General features: G+C 40.6%; 1 protein-coding gene across 4 annotated transcripts in view; it reads left to right on the forward strand.

The window, feature by feature from the left end:
* Positions 1-22,561, forward strand: part of DOCK5 (dedicator of cytokinesis 5) — a 182,212-nt gene that overhangs the window by 65,896 nt on the left and 93,755 nt on the right. For all 4 annotated transcript variants that reach the window (XR_005655692.1, XM_039876138.1, XM_039876137.1 and 1 more), the window contains exons 4-9: positions 4,419-4,474; positions 6,296-6,392; positions 15,688-15,836; positions 18,500-18,635; positions 19,729-19,886; positions 21,026-21,107. Coding sequence is in view for 3 of the 4 variants with exons in the window: in XM_039876138.1 (XP_039732072.1) it covers positions 4,419-4,474; positions 6,296-6,392; positions 15,688-15,836; positions 18,500-18,635; positions 19,729-19,886; positions 21,026-21,107 (678 nt within the window). In the remaining variant the exon portion in view is untranslated. The remainder of the gene's footprint in view (positions 1-4,418; positions 4,475-6,295; positions 6,393-15,687; positions 15,837-18,499; positions 18,636-19,728; positions 19,887-21,025; positions 21,108-22,561) is intronic.

Genomic DNA, 22,561 nt, shown 5'->3' on the forward strand with positions numbered 1-22,561 from the left:
ATTAATTATGTTAATAGCCCCTCAGTTTATTTAGGTCAGGTGGGCTCTTTTCCTTTGACACTGCACTCTGGGGCAGTGTAGCATGTCAGCATTTTCTTTTGAAAATGCAGCCCAGTTGATAGCGCTGCATTTTTTCACAGTTAGTTCACATGCAAAATAGAGAATTAGGAAAGGGGTGAGGGAAACATTTTAGAATTTATCCAGAGGTGAGTCAAAAACCCTACCTTTCCCAACCTTTCTTATTTTTTGGAACCTAGGATGAGATAAAAATAATCCCAGCACACAACTCACAACTCACAAAAGACCTCAGGGCTCAGAAAAAATGCTTTTCTACAAGGTCCGGGTCATTAGAAACCCAAACTGTCCTGGTCAAGCCTTCCACCTTGTTGATTCTTCAGTCATACTCTGTATTTTACAAATACAGAGTATGTGTAAGTGTACAGATTTTACAAATCTACGAGACTGAAGACGTGTGCTTGTAATGCAGATAACAACTCCCACAATTTTGGTCCTTTGATCCCTCCCGAAACTCCCTTGCTGAAATTTTCTACCCACAGATTCTTGTACCACATGTTTCATTTTCAGCTTTATTATTTTCATTTAATCTCTTGCTGACTTTAATTTCTCCAGGCCTTCAAATAGGGACCAAGATGGCAGACGCATGAGCTAGAGCAAAGACCTTGCTTTCTGAACACTGATTAGACAAGAGTTCCTGGTATTTACAGACACTTCTGCTCCTTGGTTTGGGTTTAGCACTATTAGTGTTTATTTCACTCATAATTATGGGAGTGGTAGTTATTTCAAAGCATAATTATATTTTGAAGTTCCAAATTTATTAAAGAACAAGAATACTTGTGTCACTTTATTCCCTATACTTTTTAAAAAGTTAACTTAAAAAAATGAACACACAAAAAAAAGCACTCTCAGATAACATCATATGAACTTAAAGGACAAACAAAATTCTTGATTTTTAACTGGTGAATGTGAACCATGTTGAAACAAGGCCCCAGAGCATAGCTTTCCCTTTCACAGAGTGTGTAGTATGTAACGATCCTTTATGAGCAAAAATGACCTTGGTTTCTAAGGCATCCTTTGATTTCCTAATATATCAAACCCCATCTGGCTAATGCCTCTGTTGTCTGCTTTGAAGAGTGAATAGATGGGGTGCCACACTAGTATCTAAAGAACAGGTTCTAGATGTGTTTTTAATTTTTTTGTACTTATTTTTTTAAAACCCCTTATTTAAATGTTAAATCTCATCCTTTAGAAGAATTATTTCAGTAAGAGCTTCTCTTAGTTCTTGATAATTAAACTTTGTAATTCAACAAAATGATAGTACAAACAAGGGCCGTGCATTTACTCGTTGATTTTTAAATCAAAATGTCTTTCTTATAGAGAGATCCAGGAAAAATAGAGGGAATTCAAATTTAGTTGTCATGAATTATGCTCAACTTCTGACACCCCTTCATTAAGAGATCCAGCCTATTTCAAATGGTCTCAAATGTTGTTTCCTTCATTTGCCAGTCTTTAGGGGAAGAGTTGTTTGAAAGACCTATTATTTTAATGGAAATTTTTGGTGTCATTTATAAGTAGACATAGCCATTTAGAGTGGTGTTAAAATGAGCCAGTGGTTTTACAAATCGAAGAAGCCAAGAGCTTTACAGAAACCTGTATTGATCTTAGCAGGATTGTGGAAGTGTGGGTAAGGGCAATGTCTAGAGATTCATTAGTGTTTTTTTCTGTTTGTTTGTTTTTTTGTTTTACTCAATTGAATAGGTTACATTGAGAAAGGGAAAGCAAAATTGAGAGAGAGGCTGTAAATCACAAATGTATTACTCAGGTTGATTCTGGCTTTCTCTGTGTCATAATGGCACAGGAAATGTTCTGTTAAGCCTCAGATTTACCAGAGCAATTAAATGGCCGTAGGTAGACATATGCTATCATGGAAAGGTGATGCTGACACATAATGGAGTGGTTATACAACAATGTAAATATATTCGTATATGAAATCATTATTTGTGCACCCAATATAACTTATTTGCTTAGACGTTATAAGCAACTGCTTAGATGGTACAAAGTAAGTCACCGTTTGTTTATATTATGAATGCTTCTATCTTGGATTTATCCCATGATTAGAAGGAGACCAGTCATCAGATTACGAGTGTGTGAAAATTTTAACTGGTCCTTTACATTCTTGATTTGAAAAATCTGCAAGGATAGTCCTTGGGACTAGCAGTGTTACATCTTATTTTAACTTTTAAATATGGCTCCCATAACTGTCACTTTAAGTGGTTCATCTTTACCCAATGTTCTGCTTTTTTATGCATTGTGAACATTTTTTTAATTGTACTAAAATACACATAAGAGTTAAAATTTTAAAAAATTTTGAATGTACAGTTCAGGGATATTAAGTGCATTCACATTATTTGCAGCCATGTCCATCATCCATCCCCAGAACTTTCCCATCTTCTAAAACTCTGTCCCTGTTGAACACTAACTCCCCATTCCTCCCTCCCCTCAGCTCCTGGCATCCCCTGTTCTTTCTGTCACTATGAATTCGACTACTCTAGATATCGCATATAAGTGGAATCATGTAGTATGTCTCCTTTTGTGTCTGCCCTGTTTCACTTAACATCATGTCCTTGAGCTGAGTTTTGGACAGCCAAGCCTAGTTCTCCACAAAGATAGTAGTCAATACAACATTTACCTCAGCGTCTCAGTCAGAAGAAATACGCAAAGTTCCTTAAGCATCCTAAGGACAGATCTGAAGCTTCAGAACCCCAGAAATCAGGCCCAAAAGGAATTATAGTCATATAATACTTTTGTTTGTTTTTAGCTGATCAGTTTTCCAAAATCACTCTGAATCTTATCCCTATAATGAAAGAGGCCATAATACCTGGCCGCTGAGTGTGTGCGGGGTCTTATTAATAACAGGATTGGGACAGTGATATCCCACTCATACACCTTGTTCCTGCCCCTTTCTCAAGGCAAGGAAGGAAAAATATACACTTTTTTTGGTTCTTACTGGCTGGCAGGAAAGGATGGCCATTTTGCTTTTGACTCAAGCAGCAGCAAGATCCACTTTGTCATCACCAGTCCTGGGAGCATAAATGAACAATCTCGGATTTTCTTGTTGTTTACTGTTTTATTGGCAAAGGGTTAAAACAGAGGAGGAAGAGTATCGTGTGGGTAAATATAGCACAAGAAGTTAGACACACGACCGACCCCAGTTGAAATTCACTCTTTTTCTGTCTCTGAATGTATTAAGGATCTTTGGATAGACATGCATCTTTGACCCAGTCCCCCAGGCAGGGGGACATCCCTCCCTCACCTTTGTGGTCAGCCACCTCTGACTGGAGTGCCCACAGGGTTGCACTAACTTTTATAGCTACAGGGCTAGGAGCAGTTGAGACAATAATGCCTGTTAAACGAGTTCTTCTACCTTTGCTGGCCTGGCATGCAAAGGACCATAAAACAAAGAACCACAACACCATTTCCAGGTGGCGGTTTATCCAGGGGCGGTTTATCAATGGGCATATCACATAGTTAACAACAGAAGTTTTTGGCATTTAAAAAAACTCACATCCATGGCTTGCTTCTTATTGGTTAGATCTGATCTTTATTTCTTCCGTTTCTGCTGACCGTTGGCAGGCTTTCTCATGGTCTTTCCAGGCTTCGGTTTTCCCCTGGGCAATGGTATGGTACTGATGCAGAATCGCCTCTTATATAGCAGAGCAATTTGAGACTGGGAAGTGCTAAAAATAACCAGATAACTAGTACTAATTGATTTGGGGCACATTTGGTTAAAATGGAAGTGCTGAGAGGAGTCACTTCAGAAAATCGCTCTAATTTTATGGGCCACTAAGTACATAGCCCTTCATCTTACTAATTATGGGAAACCCTTTAAAGCAGCGGTCCCCCACCTTTTTGGCACTAGGGACCGGTGCTCCTATGAGAATCAAATGCCTGATGATCTGAGGTGGAGCTGAGGTGGTGATGCTAGTGCTGGGGAGCAGCTGCAGATACAGATGAAGCTTCGCTCACTCACCCGCCGCTCACCTGAGGTGTAGCCGGTTGGGGGATCCCTGCTTTAAAGGGAATCATCTCATGGCAGGTAGGATCCGGAGGCATTTAGGATCTCATGGTTAAACTCCTTACTATTACTGCAGCTCCGAAATGACCTGGGCATGTTTGCCTGTTCATTTATGAAGCATTATATCTTAAACTCTCTGAAACCCAAATCTTAATTTGCAGTGTTTTGGCCATGATTTCGTTTCGGTAGTCAGTCATTGTGATTGATCACTGTAGCTATTGTCCAGGCATCCTTTCTCTACTCCATTTATTCTGGCTGCCATCCATGCTCTTTCTTTTGGCCTGAGATCTTCGTGGCCATATAACCGAAGTTCTTTCCTTTGTAGGGTATTTTCCCTGAAACGTATATCCATTTGAAGGAGGCAACTGTGGAAGACCGAGGGTAAGTTCCAATTTGGGAAGACTCTTAAAAAACAATGACGATGTAAAATTATCAGTAAAGAATATGCCTTTTGTATGTTATTTCTCTTGACTCATTAGTTCCACTTCTCATCTGAAAGAAAGAAAAACATTTTCCTGAGACAATTTTTTTTTTTTTTTTGGTCTCCTCTTTTTTATAATTGTTCCTCCCTGGCATCCTTTCTAGGGACAGTAAAGACAGATAATGAAGCAACAAGGTGCCTTTACCTTCCTCGGGCACTACCTGTTCACCAGCTCTGCACGTGCCTGTGTGCACGCAGTGCACGTATGAATGTTTGCTGCTCTTTTGCTGATGAGACCTGAGAGCCCCAGTATGGGAGCTCTGTGAGATGGAGGAGCAGGCTTCCTGCTGCACTGATCAGCTCTGAACCCTGGACAAGTCAAGTGGCCTCAGGGCACCTCGCCTGGAAAACAAGCCTGGTCCTGCCTTTGTCATGAGCTTGATATGAAATTAGGACATAATGTGTGTGAACAGATAAACTTCATTGCATTTTGGATATTCTTTTTTCTTGTTCACCTTACCATTTGTTCTGGAATGTACTGCCTCTGTGGCAGCGAAGAGGAGTGGGACACACAGCCTGAAGTGGGAGAGAGAGGCCACTTAGTTGGCAAGCCTGGAGAGCCTGGGGCCAGACTGCAGTCCCAGGGCTGATAGAGAGGAGAGCGCGTTACAGAGTCACGCAGACTCACTGCTGCAAAGAACATCCTCAGGCATAAGTTCTGCCCCCTGGTTTGAGAGATGAGAGATAGAGACATGCCCAGATTCACACAACTCCTTGCTAGCAAAATTAGACTGGATAACTGGGCATCCTCCCTCCTGGAGAATCTTTTTTCCAGTGAGCCATTCCTGGGCAACCTCCAGTGTCACCAGCCACAGTCACGTGGGTGGAAATGCAGAATGGGAGTCATACTCTCACTGAGTAGGGTTGCCACATGAAATACAGGACGCTCAGTTAACAGGAATCTCAGTTTGAGATTCAGATAACAGCAAGTAATTTTTTACAGTATGTCCCAGATATTTCCTGAGGCATACTAAAAAAATTATTTTAGTCTTTCTGAAATTCAGACTTAGCTGGGCATTCTGTATTTTTATGTAAGTCTGGCAATCCTACCACAATCTCCATTCCTTTGCTCGCTCTCTCCTTTTCTACTTTTGCTAACCAGAAAAATATTAGAGATTTGTGTGGGTAAATGTCGGAACTATTTTGTTACACGTCTCCTGTGAGTAAGTGAGGAGTTTGGCACATACACAGTTTTTATGCTGAGAGGCTGCAGATGAGAAGAAAACCTAGTACCTTTCCAGAAGGTGGCATCACCGCGGTTCCCCCGGCAGGTGCTGTGTGGGCTTACGAGCCCCAGAACCCTTGTGCCATACACACTTTTCCACCCACCCTCCCAGCAGAAATGGCGGCTTGGCAGACCCAGCTAAAATATTGGATTTTGACTTCCATGTCTAGGAACTGCTGAAGCCAGTCTGGTTCAGTAATTGGGGCTCCCATAGAGATGCAAAATGGGGAGATCAAAGCTGGGCTTTGGGACCATCAACTGGCAGAAACTTAGTTCATTTGAGTAATGTGGTATCCTCAGGCTCCTTCTCTTTTCTCAGACGCTGAGATGTTATGAAGTCTCCTACACAAACCTTCTCACAATGGACAAGTTTTGCTTTGTTTCAAGCCCAGCCAGACCCATTCTCATCTTTGAGCTTTGGGAAATCTGACCTCCATCAACAAAAACAGCAATAATCAACTCGGAGTAACGTGGGCATCTGTCTGGTTCTCTTTAGGCAGCATGAGACTGTGATTCCTGGTGAGCTCCCGCTGGTGCAGGAGCTCACATCCACGCTGCGGGAATGGGCTGTCATCTGGCGGAAGCTCTACGTGGTGAGTTTTCCCTTGGGGCTTAGAGTTGGTGACATTATTCCTGGGCCCTCAGCTTGTCTGTTCTGCTGCGAAGTGGTTCTCTGCAAGGGGTCGCTATTTATCAACGTGTGGGAAGTGGGTGCATCTTACATGGACCATACAATGGCTGATAACCAGCGGATTCTCATTTCTCCAGACTGGAGTCCTTGATGATAATAGATGGAGGAGGAAGTGTATATAATCGTTAGTTTAGTCTTTTCTCAACTGACAACATGCTGATTGTAAAGTAATAAGGATAATAACAACTACAAACACATAGTCCTTACTAAGTTCCAAGGACTGTTAATCTTAACAATACTCCTATAAATTAGGTGCAGTTATTACTATTTTATCAGTGAGGAAGCTCCGGGACATTCTTTCAGCCTCTACAGGTGTCGAACACCTGGGCAGCTAGCTGTCTTGCAAGAGGCCAAGAATGCTCAAAGTCCGTTGGCAGCAAGCTTGCATCTGCCTCGATATCAGACTGTACAAACACTTTTCTAAAGTTCCCTCTTTCCTGGAGACCTGGTGGGCAAGCATCGCTAGGCCTTGCCTCTCCAAGCATCATCCAGGCTTCCAGGGCTGGCTGGGGATTCCTGCGAACGTGTATTCTCTTGTTCTGTGAGTGAATGTGTTCAGGGAGGGAACAGACTCAATTCGATGGCCTGGGAGCTGTTCTCTTTCCTTGATGTGGCTTTTTGTTTATCTCAGTTTTTTTCAGTTATGTGATGATTCTTCACTTTAACTCTCAAAAGCCAGTCTTAACAAGTTATTGGGAATACATCACCCTAGACCCTAAGTATGAAAAGCAATAATCAAAAGGCCATCCTAGCATAATTCTAAGAGTTCTTATAAGATATTTCATTTTCATTCAGGGCTGTTGTTTTCCAGATGGATCATAACAGCAAAAATCACCTGCCCCTTTGGTAGAAAATCACGTGATTTTTCCCTGACTGCCCCATTCTTCAAGGCCAAGTTTAAGCCCTTTCTTCTTCATAATGTGTCTTCTAAACACACCAAGACTTAATGTTTCCTTCTGGACTATCGGGGCACTTAAGGCTGAATCCGTCATCTGGCCCTTGGGGCATACTGCCTCGTATTGCCAGTGGTCTTTTGATCTCTTTATGTTCAATTGAGGAGAGAGCTAACCTGCTAGTTCTTAAATCACAAGCTCCAGGAGGATAGAAATGCTGTTTTCAGCCCTTTGGCTTGTATTGATTGATCATCTTGAATTTCTCCTGAAAGCACTCTCTGGTTCTGGTTAATTGATTAGCTAGCGGTGGGTGGATCAAGTTTAATGGATGGAGAATTGCAAATACATGAGTTAGTTCCTTAACATATTCTTTCTGGAAATCGGTGAGTAGTGAAACATATTAATAATAAGTACTGGACAGAAATTTTTTTTTTTAAGGTGTAATGTAGAAGGCTGGAGAGTATGAATGAGGCAGAATTTTCCTTTTGCTAAAACACAGCTCTTGTGTTCAGTTCATTATCTCTGTCATCCACATGTCCACAGGTAATTGTGCCTGAACAGAAATGAGAAATAAGTGAATCAGGGAGGAAGAAGTATGATTCATGTATTCGGGCTTCCAAATTTTTTAGTAGTTAAATGGTGATAAGCTCAGGTTTGGGATATCTTATGTGGGCATTTCACTATTTAATAGCAGAATTGGGTTCTAAGTTAAAAAAAAAAAGTCCATCCTATCTCAGAGGGCAGCACAGTTCCTATCTTAATTTTGACATCTAATAACATTATTTTGTTATTTGTAAATATATAAAAATGTCTTACAACTGCTGTTGGTTGACTGAAATACACTCATCATGGGAACCTAGATGAAATAATAGGGCTGAGCAATCTGCTTCTGCTTTTGACACATGATCATCATTAAGAAATAATCCACTTAAAATGGGTTTGTTATAAATCGTGGCTTTCTCTTTTTTTTTTAATCCCCTTCCTAGACCATTGACAGTTTACTTCATACAGAATTTCTGAACTTCTTTCTAGAAAATTTGTGTGTCAAAGTAGCAAACCTCAAAAATTATGCTTCATAATTAAAAAGGAATAAAGTAAAAGGAATCCAAATCTGTAGCTTTCACCTCCCCTGCCCCGCCCCAGTTCTTTGGTGTTTTTGTTTTCCGATTGTGTAAGTTCCTTCTGTCTCCATAATGATGAATACAGAGCTTCCTAATCGACATCCATACTCGTATTGTTCCTCTGATGCATGTCCTGCCGCAGATGAGCCGGAAAGTTCTGTCAGATGTCTAAGGACACCTATGGGGTCTTAGAACCTCCACATTTCTCTAAAACACATTTTCTGGTTCTGTTCCCAGTCTGAGTTCACAAAAAATTTATGTTGTAGACCTAGAGTCTTAGGTAAGAGGAAATGCAATATACTTACCAGATTCAGCCCAGTCATGTAAACGTGGGCAATGATTCTAGACGAGAGAGATATCTGTCTAGCTATGATGTATTTTTAGCAGTCATACTGGAACCTTGTGAAATAACCGTAGTATGTTTTAAAAGAGAGGGGAGTGCCTTATGCTGAAGAAAGGGGAACCCACTTATCCACAGTAGAAAAAAGAAATGATGACATACCCCACCTTCCTTCTTTCCTCTGTGTTCTATTGGTATTATTTCCTCCATTTAATTATCTTTCCTGGTGGATGTTAGCCTTATGCTTTGGGGAAGAAACAAGCTGTAGGAAACAGACACTAAACTAGAAATTGGGAAGCTTGGTTTCTCATCCAGGCCCTGCCCCAAATGGCTCTGTGGTCTTGGACAAGCCCTTGAGGTCTCCAAGCATCTCCAGGATTATGTCCCTCTGTAAAAGTGATATAAAATCTGTCTCGTTTACTCCATAGAGTTGTAAGGATCTGAAAAGAAACGGTGGCTATGAAATCACTGTACAGGCAGATCCAGGATTCTGCAAATGTGAGCATGTGATCCTTGCTGCTTTCTTAGCTGGAAACAGTAGCCACGCTGGTTGTCCTCCCTCTGGTCAGCCTTGGTTCTGTGTCCCTCTGATCTGACTTGGAGACTCTGAAGCTCCCTTGTGTGTGCCCCTTATCCAAGGCCACTTCCTTTCCATGTATTATCGTCTTAAGCCTTGAAGTGGCCTTGAGCACTCAGTAACTAGGCTGAGTGTTTCTCACCATAGATTGTGAGCCTCCTTTAGATTCAAGTCCAGGAGGCATAGATTTGTCCAGAAAGGAATGCAGAGTGCAGGTTTACAACAGTTTCCGAGGAGCTTTGCCTGCATTGCTCGTCCTCAATTGGAGCTTGTTTACTGGGTGTGTTTTTAGTGGTTGATCAGAAAAGAAGGAAACTTTTTGAATGAGAAGGTGGTCCCCTGGCAGAATGGCAACACTGTGGACATTAGGGTCAGACAGGAAGCCAGTACTTAAATTTTGGCTTGCTCCCTTATTAGATATGTACGTTTATATTCACCAAAAGTAACAAACCCAGTAATAGTGACTACAAACAAACAAATCAAAACGGAAAGAACACAGATTCCAAAGGCAGGGGTTTGGGTTCAGGGTATGCCACTGGCTGATTCTGCAGCCTGAGGGTATGCCACTGGCTGATTCTGCAGCCTTTGATCTCCTAAATTTACTTTTCCTCACTTCAAGTGGTAATTGTATACTGTATATGCCTTGCAAATATGCTCTAAGAATTTAGTAGGATAATCTGTGTAAAACTCCTGGGATGGTTGGTGCCTGGCACACTGTCTTCAAAATGTGACAGCCCCTGGCTCTCCTGACAGCAGTGCATCACCAAAGAGCTAATTAATGATGACAAGTTTAAGGGGGAAGAACTAGACTGCACTGCGGAATTTTGCCCTGAAGTCATTTAAGTGTGCACCCTCCAGCTTCGGGCTTAACTAGTTCCATGGTTTTGAGTCTGTTGTCCATTGTTCTCTGCTGCCTCTCAGGATATTTCTGCTTCCCCAGCCTTGGAGAGTAGATCCTGTGGCTTGTATTTCTAGCAGCATATCTCCCTGCTTACATGTGAGTTCCTCCAGTTAGAAGGGCAGACGCCTATGGATTGATTTTGACACTATTGGATTGATGTAATATCTAAGTTTACCTTCTTAATAACAACCCAACTGTACTTTCTGAATATGCACAAATTTACATCCCGCATCATAACCTCATATTTTCTCAACTAAAAATCAGGTCTTGAAAACTGATAAGTTGGAGTATATTTTGGAGGAAGTTGAGATAAGAATTTTTGGAAGAGGGACTCTCCAGGAAATTATGAGATGGTTAGATGTCATCAGCATGCTCTGAAATATTTCACCGTGACATTTAGCTTAGTGCTGTTTTCCATCTTCCACCTGTAGAAATAGTTCAGCGAGTTTTGGTCAGCCAGGCTGTTTTGTCTATGTAAGATTGGGAGAGTGAATCTAATCCTATCTTATGGAAAAGAGATTTGAGAAGAGCCTGGTGGTAGAAAGTGGTTATCATATTGTTGAATTAAGTGAATTTGATTTCTAAAATGTAGTTCATACAAAGGACTGATCTCTCATTAAGATTTGCCAGCAAAATAAAACCTCGTGTTTTATTATGGACACAAAAGTGTCCATAGCTGAGATGGGAGCGGGGAAGCTTGCTAGACACCATGAATTGGCCTTTCTTTTCATCAGTGTATATCCAGGCCACTCAAGTCTAATCTTTTTGAACTGGTGGTTATTACTGGTGGCTAGAACATATGCTCTGAAGTGTAATTAAGCTGGTTTCATGGTTTGAAACCAGCATCTGATCACTTGTTACCGAGGACAGAAAGTTTCCATAGAAAAAGCATCGTCATGTTGTCAGGGCATTTTATCTGTGCGTTGCAAGCTCTGCTTCAGCGCTGTGCTCATGAGAGGCAAGACGAGACAGGCGGTGACTGGGGCAGGGCAGCAGTGGTGCTTTAGGGGTTTTTCCAGTTCTATTTTCCTTTTTGTTGCCTGGCTTTCAGGATTTTTTGCACTACTTCCAGAGGTACAAAATTGTCTTTTACTGTAGTCATTTCTTTAGCAATTAAGCCTTTGCTAGTCAGGCACAGCCTTTTGCTGACAGAGAGAAAAGGCACTAGAATGGCGAGCAAGAGTGTGGCAGGGACCCTGTGGGTTCCCTTCTTCCCAGAGGTAGAGTCTGTGCAGCAGGAGGACACAGAGGAACCAGGACACTATTCTGGACCCCAGGAGTTACAGATACTCGGAAAAGGCATGAGATTAATTGTAGAGAGAGCTCTATACGGTGATATTTGATATAGAGCCACCCAAGTGTATAAGGACATCATCAGTGGGTTGGTCAGAATCAGATACAGTTAATCAGGAAGTTGTCGGAGGAGTAATTGAGTTTAATATCTCGATCACAGACTTGGAGACGCTTCTCCTTGGGAACGATCGTAGTGCCAGTCCCTTTATTTTACAGACGGGTGTATCCCAAGGAGAATAATTTGCCCAAAGTCACTTAGCAAGTTAATGATACGATTAGAGATAGGAACCAAGTCCCCATACATTCAGTCAAACACTTTTGCCTCTGAATTATAAAATCTGCTTGGAAGAGAAAAGGTTGGTGAACTGAGGAAAAAGATGATTCTTTTGCAGAGGCGGAGATGGAGGATTGAAGACAGTCTTTTGAGTGTGGTCTTCGTTCTTTGGGAAAGCAAAGAATAGAATCCAGGTTTTCTGACACCCAGTGCGGTGGTGCCATTGTCACAATGGCCCCCAGAATTTCTAAAAATACTCAGTGGATGGCTTCTGTATTCCTGCCGGTATTGAAGGCAAAGCTGTTTTTTTTCCTTGTGACATTGTTTTTATCTCTAGAAATTCTTTAAAAAAAAAAAAGATATCCAGAATAGAGACATAAAAAGTAAGACCTCAGAGATCTTTGAGTAGATAAGAGGGTGAAACTGGAAACAAATGCAGGAACATCTTTACCATCTGGTAGAAAAATATTTAGATTTCTCTACTTGGTGTATATAATCTTTGAATCGAAGCCAGAGTGCTATATTGCATGTGAGCTTTCCAGATTTGTTTTTGAGTGCCTCCCGTGTTCGAGGATTGTGCTGACATTTTGCTGAGAGCATCAAAGAAATTATTAAATAAATTCCCTGCCCTCCTAAATTATGTGACAATAGAATGACTGAAATTAGTGAGGGCTGGAGATAATAGAGAGGCACGCTACAGCAGGCCGACTTGGGCTGTGCAGGATTTAGAAAGAGGGTGGGATGGAGGGCATGACAGCGAGAACAGATGGAGACTTGGGGATTCTCGGCTCATGGTCTTGTGGAGGCACTTGATTTTCTTCTCGCCTGTCCTCATACGCTCCCCTTAGAATCCATAAAGTGTCAGGGGCCAGCTCTGGCACAGAACACCCTACTTAGAACAATCTAAGGAATGTGGCAACAAAATTCATTTCCTTAAAGTAAATGGGGAAATTGCTTCCTTTGATGTGTTCCAGCTTGTCTTTTCAGAATTAATTTGGCAGAGTAAATCAGAGAAGAATGGCTGTCTTCATCCTTCTTTTGGGGGAGATCTTGGCAAACAAGGCTGATATGGACAGGCAATAATTAAATTGCCTTGGATAATATCTAATATAATTGAGACCAAGAACTCGTGAGCATGTGTCTCAAAGAGCATTCTCCCATAGAGGCTCCCCTGGGTCTTTGAGCCCTTTCTTTACCATATTATTAGACCAAATAGCTTAATTAAAATGAGAAAACATTTAAAAAAAGAAAAAAAAAAACCAACAACAAAAAAAACCTTAACTAGGAATAGACAAATAGGTTGCAAGAAAGAAAGAAAAAAAATCCTTCTGCCTAGCAACTTTGAAAGGCAAATTTTATGGGCTTCATTTCTGACTCCTTTTTCCAGTTTAAAACACAACGAGAAGGAAACCTTTTTTGTTTTTACAGAATTGAGCGGAAAAAGCAGGGATTTTACCTTTGCTTGTTAAACACAGAATTTTAAAAGTCTCATTTTTATGCTTTTCAGGAAGCTGGCTGATGAGAAAGAGGCAATTCAGAAAATATTAAAAGCCGAAAATGTAGGGAGTTTCAAAATTTGAAGCGGGCTTCGAGATCTGTGTTTTTCAAATCGATAGTGTTAATAGAGTGTGTTACAATCGCAGGTGAAGAGTTCTTCTCTTTCCTTCGTGTTCTCAAAGAATTTTGCACTTTTGGGGGCTCTGCTATCTCGCTGCTGCCTCCCACTTCTAGGCCGAGGCCTCCCCCCTCCACGTTTTCTCTTTGTTCAGGAGGATCTTGGATGCTTTCAGCCCTGATTCTAGTTGATATCTTGCCCAGCAGTTTATTCCCGAGATGATTGTGGAAGAACATCACTACAGGACATGCTGTGCAGCCGTTAACAACATGTGTGTGTTGGGGGCGGGGGGGGGGGTGTTTTTATAGCAGATAATATTTTCTATAATTTTAGAAGTATATGGTTACATAACAATATCACTTTTCACCTATAAATAAAAAAGAAGTTGTTTCACAGTGTATACGAGGTAAGTAGAGTTGTACAGATTTTTATCTAAAAAAATGTATTTCAAAAGCGAAACACAAGAGTTTTTCCTGACTCCTGTCTAAAGTGTCCCCCTTTCCCCACGTACACCCTATCGTATAGTCCTATTTATTTATTTTCTTCTTTGTACTATTTTTTTAAAATTAAATTCATTGGGATAACATTGGTTAATAACATGATATAAGTTTCAGGTGTACAATTCTATCATACGTCATCTGTGTGTTGCATTGTGTGCTCACCACTCAAAGTCTAGACTCCTTCAGTCACCATATATTTTATTCCCTTTACCCTCTTCATCCTCCCCGCAAATCTCTTCCTTTCTGGTAACCACTGTTCTGTTGTCTGTATCTATAAGTTTGCTTGTTTGTTTATTTTGTTTTCTGTCTCACATATGCGTGAAATTATATGGTTCTTGTGCTTTTCCATCTGACTTAGTTCACTTAACATGCAAGTTCTTGTATTTTTCATAGTCTGAAATTATCTTGTGTATATATGTATATATAAATATTACATATACATTGTATATATAAGTGTGTGTGTGTGTGTGTATATATATATATATATATATATATATATATATATATATATATATAATTTACTTATTTATTGCTATCTTTCCTGCCATGGCAGGAACTTTATTTCCAGAACATAGTAGATGCTCTTGACTTGTTTTTTAATATAATGAATCGATCAGTTATTTAGATAGAATCAAGGTCATACTAGCTTTGCCATTAAGTATTTGACTCATAAAATGATTGAGGCACAAATAATTAGTTGGTCATAAGTTAATTTAGTTTGGTTACAGGACGTTCTTACCAAAAGTCCAGAATAATTGTTTAATTATTCTAGGTCTAACAATTTTCTGGATGGTCTAACAATCATATGGAGATTTAAAAACAGCATTTTACATTTTATTTTCCTTTATCTATTATCTCTGAAATTATAATTCTCCATCCCTAACTCACTCATGTAGGGCCTTTTTATAGAGTGCCTGCTCTGTGCCAGCTCCTAGGGATGAAAAACTGGACAAGCTCCTTGTTCTGTAGGTCTTACTATTTAAGGGGAGAGCAAGACAAGCCAGCCATGGTTGAGGTTCTGATGCCGTGACAGGAGTTACTTCCAGGAGCTGGGAGAGGGACAACGAACCTAGAGTAAGGGTTTGAGGAAGAGACTTCTGATTTCTAAGTCGAGAGTGAAGGAGTAAGAATTAGCAGTTGACAGAGGGCATAGGGTATGGGGGATGAGCATGGGAGTAAGTTCAGGGGAAAAGGAGAAAACTGGTTTCAGATAGAGGAAGTAACGTATTAAGAGAGTCTGGGGTGCTCTGGAGAAATGGGCGTAGCTTTCGTGCAAGGAGTGGAGATTGTTGAGGTAGAGATTGGTGGGAACAGAGGCAGGAGCCAGGATAGGAACGGACTTACAATGTGATCTACTAAATTTAAAAGACAATGGAAATCTCTGGAGGGTTTTAAACAGAGGAGTGACATGTTCAGAATCGTAGGGTGCATGGCTGATCTGATATATTCATGAGTTAGGACCATCCATTTATCCTGCAATTGCATATCTGTTTCTAAAATTGTAATAGGGGAGGGAGCAGGAATGACCCAGGACAAAACCATCCCCTCAGTGTACAGTTTACCGTATAGCAAAATTAACTGGTTAAATAACACTTTATCAAGTCAAAAGACATTCCCATCCTCCATCACACTTTTTTTTTTTTTTTTTTTGGTCTTTTTCTCCACCTCATTTTCCCTTCTTAGAACAATAAGGTCACGCTCTTCCGCCAGCTACAGCAGATGACATACAGCCTGATTGAGTGGCGGTCACAGATCCTGTCTGGAACACTCCCCAAGGATGAATTGGCAGAGCTCAAGAAGAAGGTCACAGCCAAAATTGATCATGGGAACAGGTAAACCAAAGATGACTTTTTAGTGAGAACTTGGAAGAAGATGGACATTTATGCTAAGAACACAGCTCACCACAAGCTTTTGATCTTGGAGTTGCCAAAGTATGATGCGTACAGCTCTCCTTTTGCCTTAGAAAACATTTAATTTTGTTGAAAAAAAAAATTGGCAGGCCCTTCATGGGCCAGACCCTGTGCTGGATCTCTGATCTCAAGGAGATGACAGAGGAACGGAGAGACTGGGTTTTGGATCTAAGTGACTCCACTGCCAAACAGACTGAAAAGGACTGAGCATTTGAAGCCAACATTTTCAGAGACCTGGCACTATCTCTCTATTGTTAACAATGCATTTTAAATCAGTATCAGACTCATTTTCTCTCTCTCCATCTTCCCCTAACTGGGACCTTGTATACAGTTCGTGGAAACCAGATTTGCCGAAATAGTAAAACATGTTTTTAACCTTTTGGTTATATATCTAATAACTTCTAAAGAGTTAATCACTTCATTAATCTTCTGTTTAGCTCAGGCAGATATGTAGGTTCTAGATATTACTATCTTTTAGAAAATGAAAAATTCAGTCAAATCCTCAATATTTATGGTGACCTAGGATCACCCCTCCTGATCAGCTCTTTTTAAAAGACTGGGTTGGTTCCTCAGTTGGTTTTCGTCGATGATTCATTTGACAGTCTCATTTTCTAAATTTCCTCAATTTGTGCACATGTGATTTATTTCCTCCCCCTTTGCCCTATTTCTCTGACCTCACTACTCTTAGAAATGCTTCCCAGACCCTTTAAAATACATCCCATTGTGCTACTCATTTAAATGTTGTAGACTTTGACAACTGTATTCAGAAATAGCTGGAGTAAACAGTGTACAAGATTCAGATTCAACCATTGTTCATGAAATCTTTCCTATGTACACTTCACATATGTCACCTAATTGTAACCCTTTGAGGTGGCTACTGTTCCCATTTTATGGTTAAAGAAGCAGATCAATTAAACTTTACCGATTTCCTTCCACGTCACATAAATAATAAGTGGGAAACCTTAAGTTTGAACCCAAAGCTTTTGATTCCATGTCTGATGCTCCCTTCTTAGGGTTAAGAATGAACAGTTCCCTCCCTCATCACTTGTCCATGTATAAAACTATAATCACAATGTTTGCATCGCCAGTCATGTAGTGCTGGAGGACTGTTAAAAAAATCAGCAAAGATGGGAGAAGGCAGCTCCCCCTATCATATACATATGCTGCCTCTGTATTTTTAAGCCTTGTCACAGTAGGGCATTGGCTTGGGGACCTGATCTCTGGCACAGGATGTTAACATCCCACAAACAGCAGAACATGCCTGCTCTCCCATTCCAGCCCCTGGAAGCAGCTCAAGAAATTACACTGCTCCATCAGTGCATCAGTGGCCCAGTCTCTGAGCAGCCACCAAGGCTCATTGCTCATGAGTCTGGGTGGCCTGTGGGTCTGGTTGCCATAGAAAGGAACCTGCCAGATTAAATCAGTTGATGGAGATGCTATAAAACATGAAGGAAGGAAATTAGGCATTTTTGTTTTCTTCCCAAATATTTGGCGCATTTTCCTGTTATCCCTGAGTTTTCTTGCTGTTTAGACACCCCTACTCCCAAATTACTGGTGCCTGGAATGTACATTGGGCATTCAGATAGCAGTATCCTGTTTCCACCACAGTCCCCAGCTTCTTGGAACTAAGCAGCATTTTTTCTACTTCTCTGTGCATATCGGGCATAAAAGCCTTGGTGAGGACCGTGCCATACATAGACCTTATAGCTCTGACTTCCCATGCGGTCCTCAGAACTACATCTTAACACAACCAGGAGTTTTTTGTGCCAGCTGCTGCAATAACAGCTAAGATTTATTGAGTGAACCCTACATGCTAGATATTGTATTACGTGCTTTACATTTATTATCTTATTAAATTCTCCCAAGAACCCTGAAGGGTGTGGAATATTTATAGATGAGGAAATCAGGGCTTTTCAAAGGTAAGTAAATTACCCAGAGTCACCTTGCTAACAAGGATAAAAGCCAAGACTCGAATCCTGGTCTAACTGACACCAGGGCCCATGTTCTGAAATGAGTTAGGAGATGCTGACAGCCAGGACTAACTTCACTCATCTCCTTTAAGACACTCTTGAATTAAGTACTGTCCCGCAAGCCTGTACTTTTAAGGGAAGCAGGGCAAGCCCCCAAATATTTGTGCACTGATCTTTCTTAATTCCTATGCCGAATGGGAGAAGACTCGGTGAAAGAGGTCTTTCACCTCTTTCACCAAAAAGAATGAGGGTGCTGTACGTATGTTCTGATATGGAAAGATTGCAGAAATATCTATTAAGTGAAAAGGAGCCAGATGCAGAACAACAAGTATAAATTGGTCAGAAGAATTTGGTCAGAAATGGTGCCAATTTTGCTTTTCCTCTTGAGGTTCCAAAGACCAAGTGACTTTGCATATCTTTATATGAGTTTGGTTAACATTATCACAACTTTTCTAACATTGTGATATGGAGAGGAGGCAGAAATTGAAAGAAAAACCAGTGAGCTATTCTTGACTTGTCCAGCGCCAACTTTTCTTATGAGTTTTTTTATGAACCGTCTTCAGTAAAGCATCTGTTTCTAATGAGGAGAGCCACTGACCACTCCTTTCTTTCTAGAATGCTTGGGTTAGATTTGGTAGTGCGGGATGACAATGGAAACATTTTGGACCCGGATGAAACAAGCACCATTGCCCTCTTCAAGGCCCACGAAGTGGCCTCAAAAAGGATCGAGGAAAAGATCCAAGAAGAAAAGGTACCCTTCCTCAAACTTACAGATTTTGGCCACTGAGGTTCCGTTTTTGCTTTTGTTTTTAATGAGAGAAAGGGAGCCATTGACCACAGCGATAGAAATGTTTAGAAAATCATTCAGATCCTTTTTTTAAAAACAAAGCATAACAAAAAGAATGAGGGTGCTGTACGTATGTTCTGATATGGAAAGATTGCAGAAATATCTATTAAGTGAAAAGGAGCCAGATGCAGAACAACAAGTATAAAACACTATTATTTGTGTTTCAAAAAAGAATATACATATGTCTGTGCTTGCCTGTGTGTTCACTAATTCTGGAATGATAAACGAGAAATTGCTAATGGATGCCCCTGGGAAGGAGAGCTGTGTGGAAAGGAGCCTTTTTACTGTGTAACCTTCTGTATTTAGTGCATATATTACTATTTCCAAAGTAAATTAAATATGTACAAATAAAATGTTTGATTTTTGAAAGTAGTAAGTGGACATTAATAAAAATTAGAAGGTACAGAAAAAGAGAAAAAAATGCACCTATATTGTGAATGCCCAACCATATTGGTATTTTGGGATATATTCTTCCAGTCTTTCCATTCTAATGAGTAAAGGTTTTTGTTTATTTTCTTTCGAATGTAGGTTTTATATCTTTAACATAGTTGTGATAAAATTTAACTGTGTCTCAGGATATAAAGACTAACCATGCCTGAGGGCAAAGCCTTTCCAATGGAGTCTCTCCTTTGCAATGAGAGTAATTCCCAAATAGAAGGATAATGAATCATGGTTTTCATGCCTCTGAGGTTCATCCAGAGCCATTGTAAGAGAGGAGAACTTCTTCAAACTCCTAAACTGAGTTATCACCTTTAGATAGCATTTATGGAATTACTGCGTTCAAGGCTCTATACAGGATAGTCTTGATCATCTAAATAATAATGATTATATTTTGTTCACTGGATTATTTGTCCATTTACATATACTTTCTTCTCAGTAAGTGCTTCTCCCCTTGGGTGGTAATTCTATTTGCCCCCCATTTTCAGGCTGACTTCTTTGCCAGTGTTTCCTGTTTGCTGAAACCGAGATGCTTTTCTTTCTTTTGCTCTGTGTTCAGTCGATCATGCAGAACCTGGACTTGCGGGGCCAGTCCATTTTCAGTGCTGTTCATACCTACGGCCTCTACGTGAACTTCAAGAACTTCGTCTGCAACATCGGGGAAGACGCAGAGCTGTTCATGGCCCTCTATGACCCGGACCAGTCTACTTTCATCAGGTAAAGACCCAGGTCATCTGCTATCAACCTTGCAGAAATTCTCAGCCTTCTCCTACTCGCTGCCTGAGGAGGTTTTTGATAGGTTTGAGAGAAGAAGTTAGAAAAGAGGGGGAGGATTTCTACGCAAGAGAAAAAAAAAGTGCTTTGGGCAACCAAGCCTTTTATCTGGCTTGGTTGCCCAAAGCACTTTTGGGCAACCAAGCCAGTGCAGTGCAGTAACCATTCGTGTACTCTCTGGGTCTTAGAAGTCACATAAAACGCATCAGAACATGGAGATGGGAACAGAGAATTCAAAAGACTGCAGATGAGAGCTGAGGGAGGAATGAGTCAGTGGAGCACCGGGGCTGTTTAGGGCAGTGAAACTATTCCGTGTGATACTGTAATAGTGGATACACGTCATTATATACTTGTCAGAACCCATAGAATGTGCAACACCAAGAGTGAACCCTCATGTAAACTATGGACTTTGGGTGATAATGACATGTCAGTGTAGGTTCATCAGTTGTAACAAATGTACCACCCCGGTGGGGATGTTTATAAGTAGGGAGACTTTGTGTGTTGGGGGCAGGGGTACATGGGAAGTCTCTGTACTTTCTGCTCAACTGTGCTGTGAGCCTAAAACTGCTCTAAAAAATGATAAAAATGATAAAAGTCTTTGCTGAACCCTGTAGTGGCATTACTCCTGAGAAGCTAAGAAAACAGATTTATTTTTGAGAAGATGGTTAAAAGTAATTACCGACAAATGGTTTATTTCTAAACTAGAGATTGCATTTGAGTGTGATGATGTGGATTCCAGGGGATGGATTTAGAATGATTATTATAAAATTATATTCTTGATTCAGCAAAGCTGAAACTTTTAGACAAAGAATTAGAGAAGGATAAAAGACCCCAGACAGAAACGGGTAGACTCAGCGTCTGTGCCTGTCTTGAGAAGTATTCGTACGGGTCCATCCTAGGTGTGTCTCCTGGAGCTTGGCACACATCTCCAAAACCAGGGGACCAGAGAGTATTCGTTAGTGTGCTGTCTGATGAATTTAACTGAGCTTTTCTGGGCCTTTCTTTTACCCTTTAAGTCTATACTGTGGGCAGTTTCATTCCCAATTAGCCCCTCATTAACAATCATTTTTCCCCTTCACCAGTGAAAATTATCTAATTCGTTGGGGCAGTAACGGGATGCCCAAGGAAATCGAGAAGCTTAATAACCTCCAAGCGGTCTTCACTGTAAGTCCTACCTTATGTTTAATCATTTTCTTTGTTTATGGTATCAGTGGATGCACAGAATAAATATATGTATGGGAAAAATACAAAGTGAAATGATAGAAATAAAAATCTTCCTAATCCCCCTAGCAGGAATAGCCCACTCATTTTTTTCAACAAATATTTGTCGAGCACCTCTTAGATGCCAGGCACTGATGTGGGCCCTGAACACAGAAAAAAAATCCCTGTGCTCAAGGAGCTTTTGTCCAAATGGGAAAGACAGTAATAAACAGTAATCAAATAAATGAGTAAATTGTGTAGAATGTTAGAAATTATAAGTGCTTCGGGGAGATTGGGAGTTTCAGAGTTCGGGGAGGATTGCTGTTTAAATAGGTGGGTCAGGGCAGAACTCTGTGGGATGGAGCCTTTTGAGCAAGAACTTGAAGTTGATGAGAGAGTGAGGTACGCAGTTAAGGGGAAGAGCATTTCAGAATGAGGTTACAGTTCAGCACAGACAGGATCTAGACTTTTTTGTTTGCATTTAGTGCCCTGGCCTTCCCCTCCCCCGCATTTCTTTCCAAGGTAGGAGGAGTGCTGCTATGTATAAATCAACAGCGAGGAAGTTTGTTCGGTTAGAGCTTGGGGCATGGCGACTCGCTTTCTCTTGGGCTAAGAATTTTCTTGGGGTTCTCTCGCTTTTTTATGACATCAGTGCTTGAAGTGCCTTAGAGCTGCTGCCACCTGCTCTGAGAAGCCTGGATGAGTAGGTTTCCCCAGCTTCACTAGATCTAAAAGAGATCCTTCCTTCCTTTCCTCTATTTTCCCTTAAGCACATCCATGTTTTATCTCCATGAACTCTTATCATTCTTATAGTGAAGAAAGCAAAGTCTAAGATAGAGTTCCAAATGAAGTGATAGGAAGGAGTAATGGTCCTGGTACAGGCTCATTCATTCATTCATTCATTCATTTCGCCTTATTCGTTCCTTTGATTAACATCCCACCCCTGGGACAACCAGGACTGATGACTATCCCTGCACTGACCCATCTATATCTTCACCACATGACAGAAGTAGAAAAAAAGCTCTTTAGAACTCTTCCCAAAACCTCCCCCAACACACAGAGTATTTCCTCATTTCTGAGATGTGTGATTTTTTTTCCTAAAGTCAAAAGGCAATTATCAGCTGATGTGTACATTAAAAAAAAAAAAATCCTGTTTAAAAAAGTTATCGTTAAAAGAAAAAAAAGGTATCGTTGAGTCTTTGGTCCATCTTCTTTCTAATCAGCTCTGCATAGCTGCTGTTCACCCCCTGCCCCCACCCCCACTCCTCCCACCTACTCGGTTCTTACATGTGCATTTCATGTCCAGTGTTTTCACTAAATAGAATGTGTAATTATTCTTTGTCATTAAATATTCTTCAGAAACTTCATTTGTAAATGATTGCATATTATTAAATAATATCTGTGTGCCACAATTTATA

Source organism: Pteropus medius, unplaced genomic scaffold, assembly GCF_902729225.1.
Source record: "Pteropus medius unplaced genomic scaffold, Ma_sr-lr_union100, whole genome shotgun sequence".
NCBI lineage: Eukaryota > Metazoa > Chordata > Mammalia > Chiroptera > Pteropodidae > Pteropus > Pteropus medius.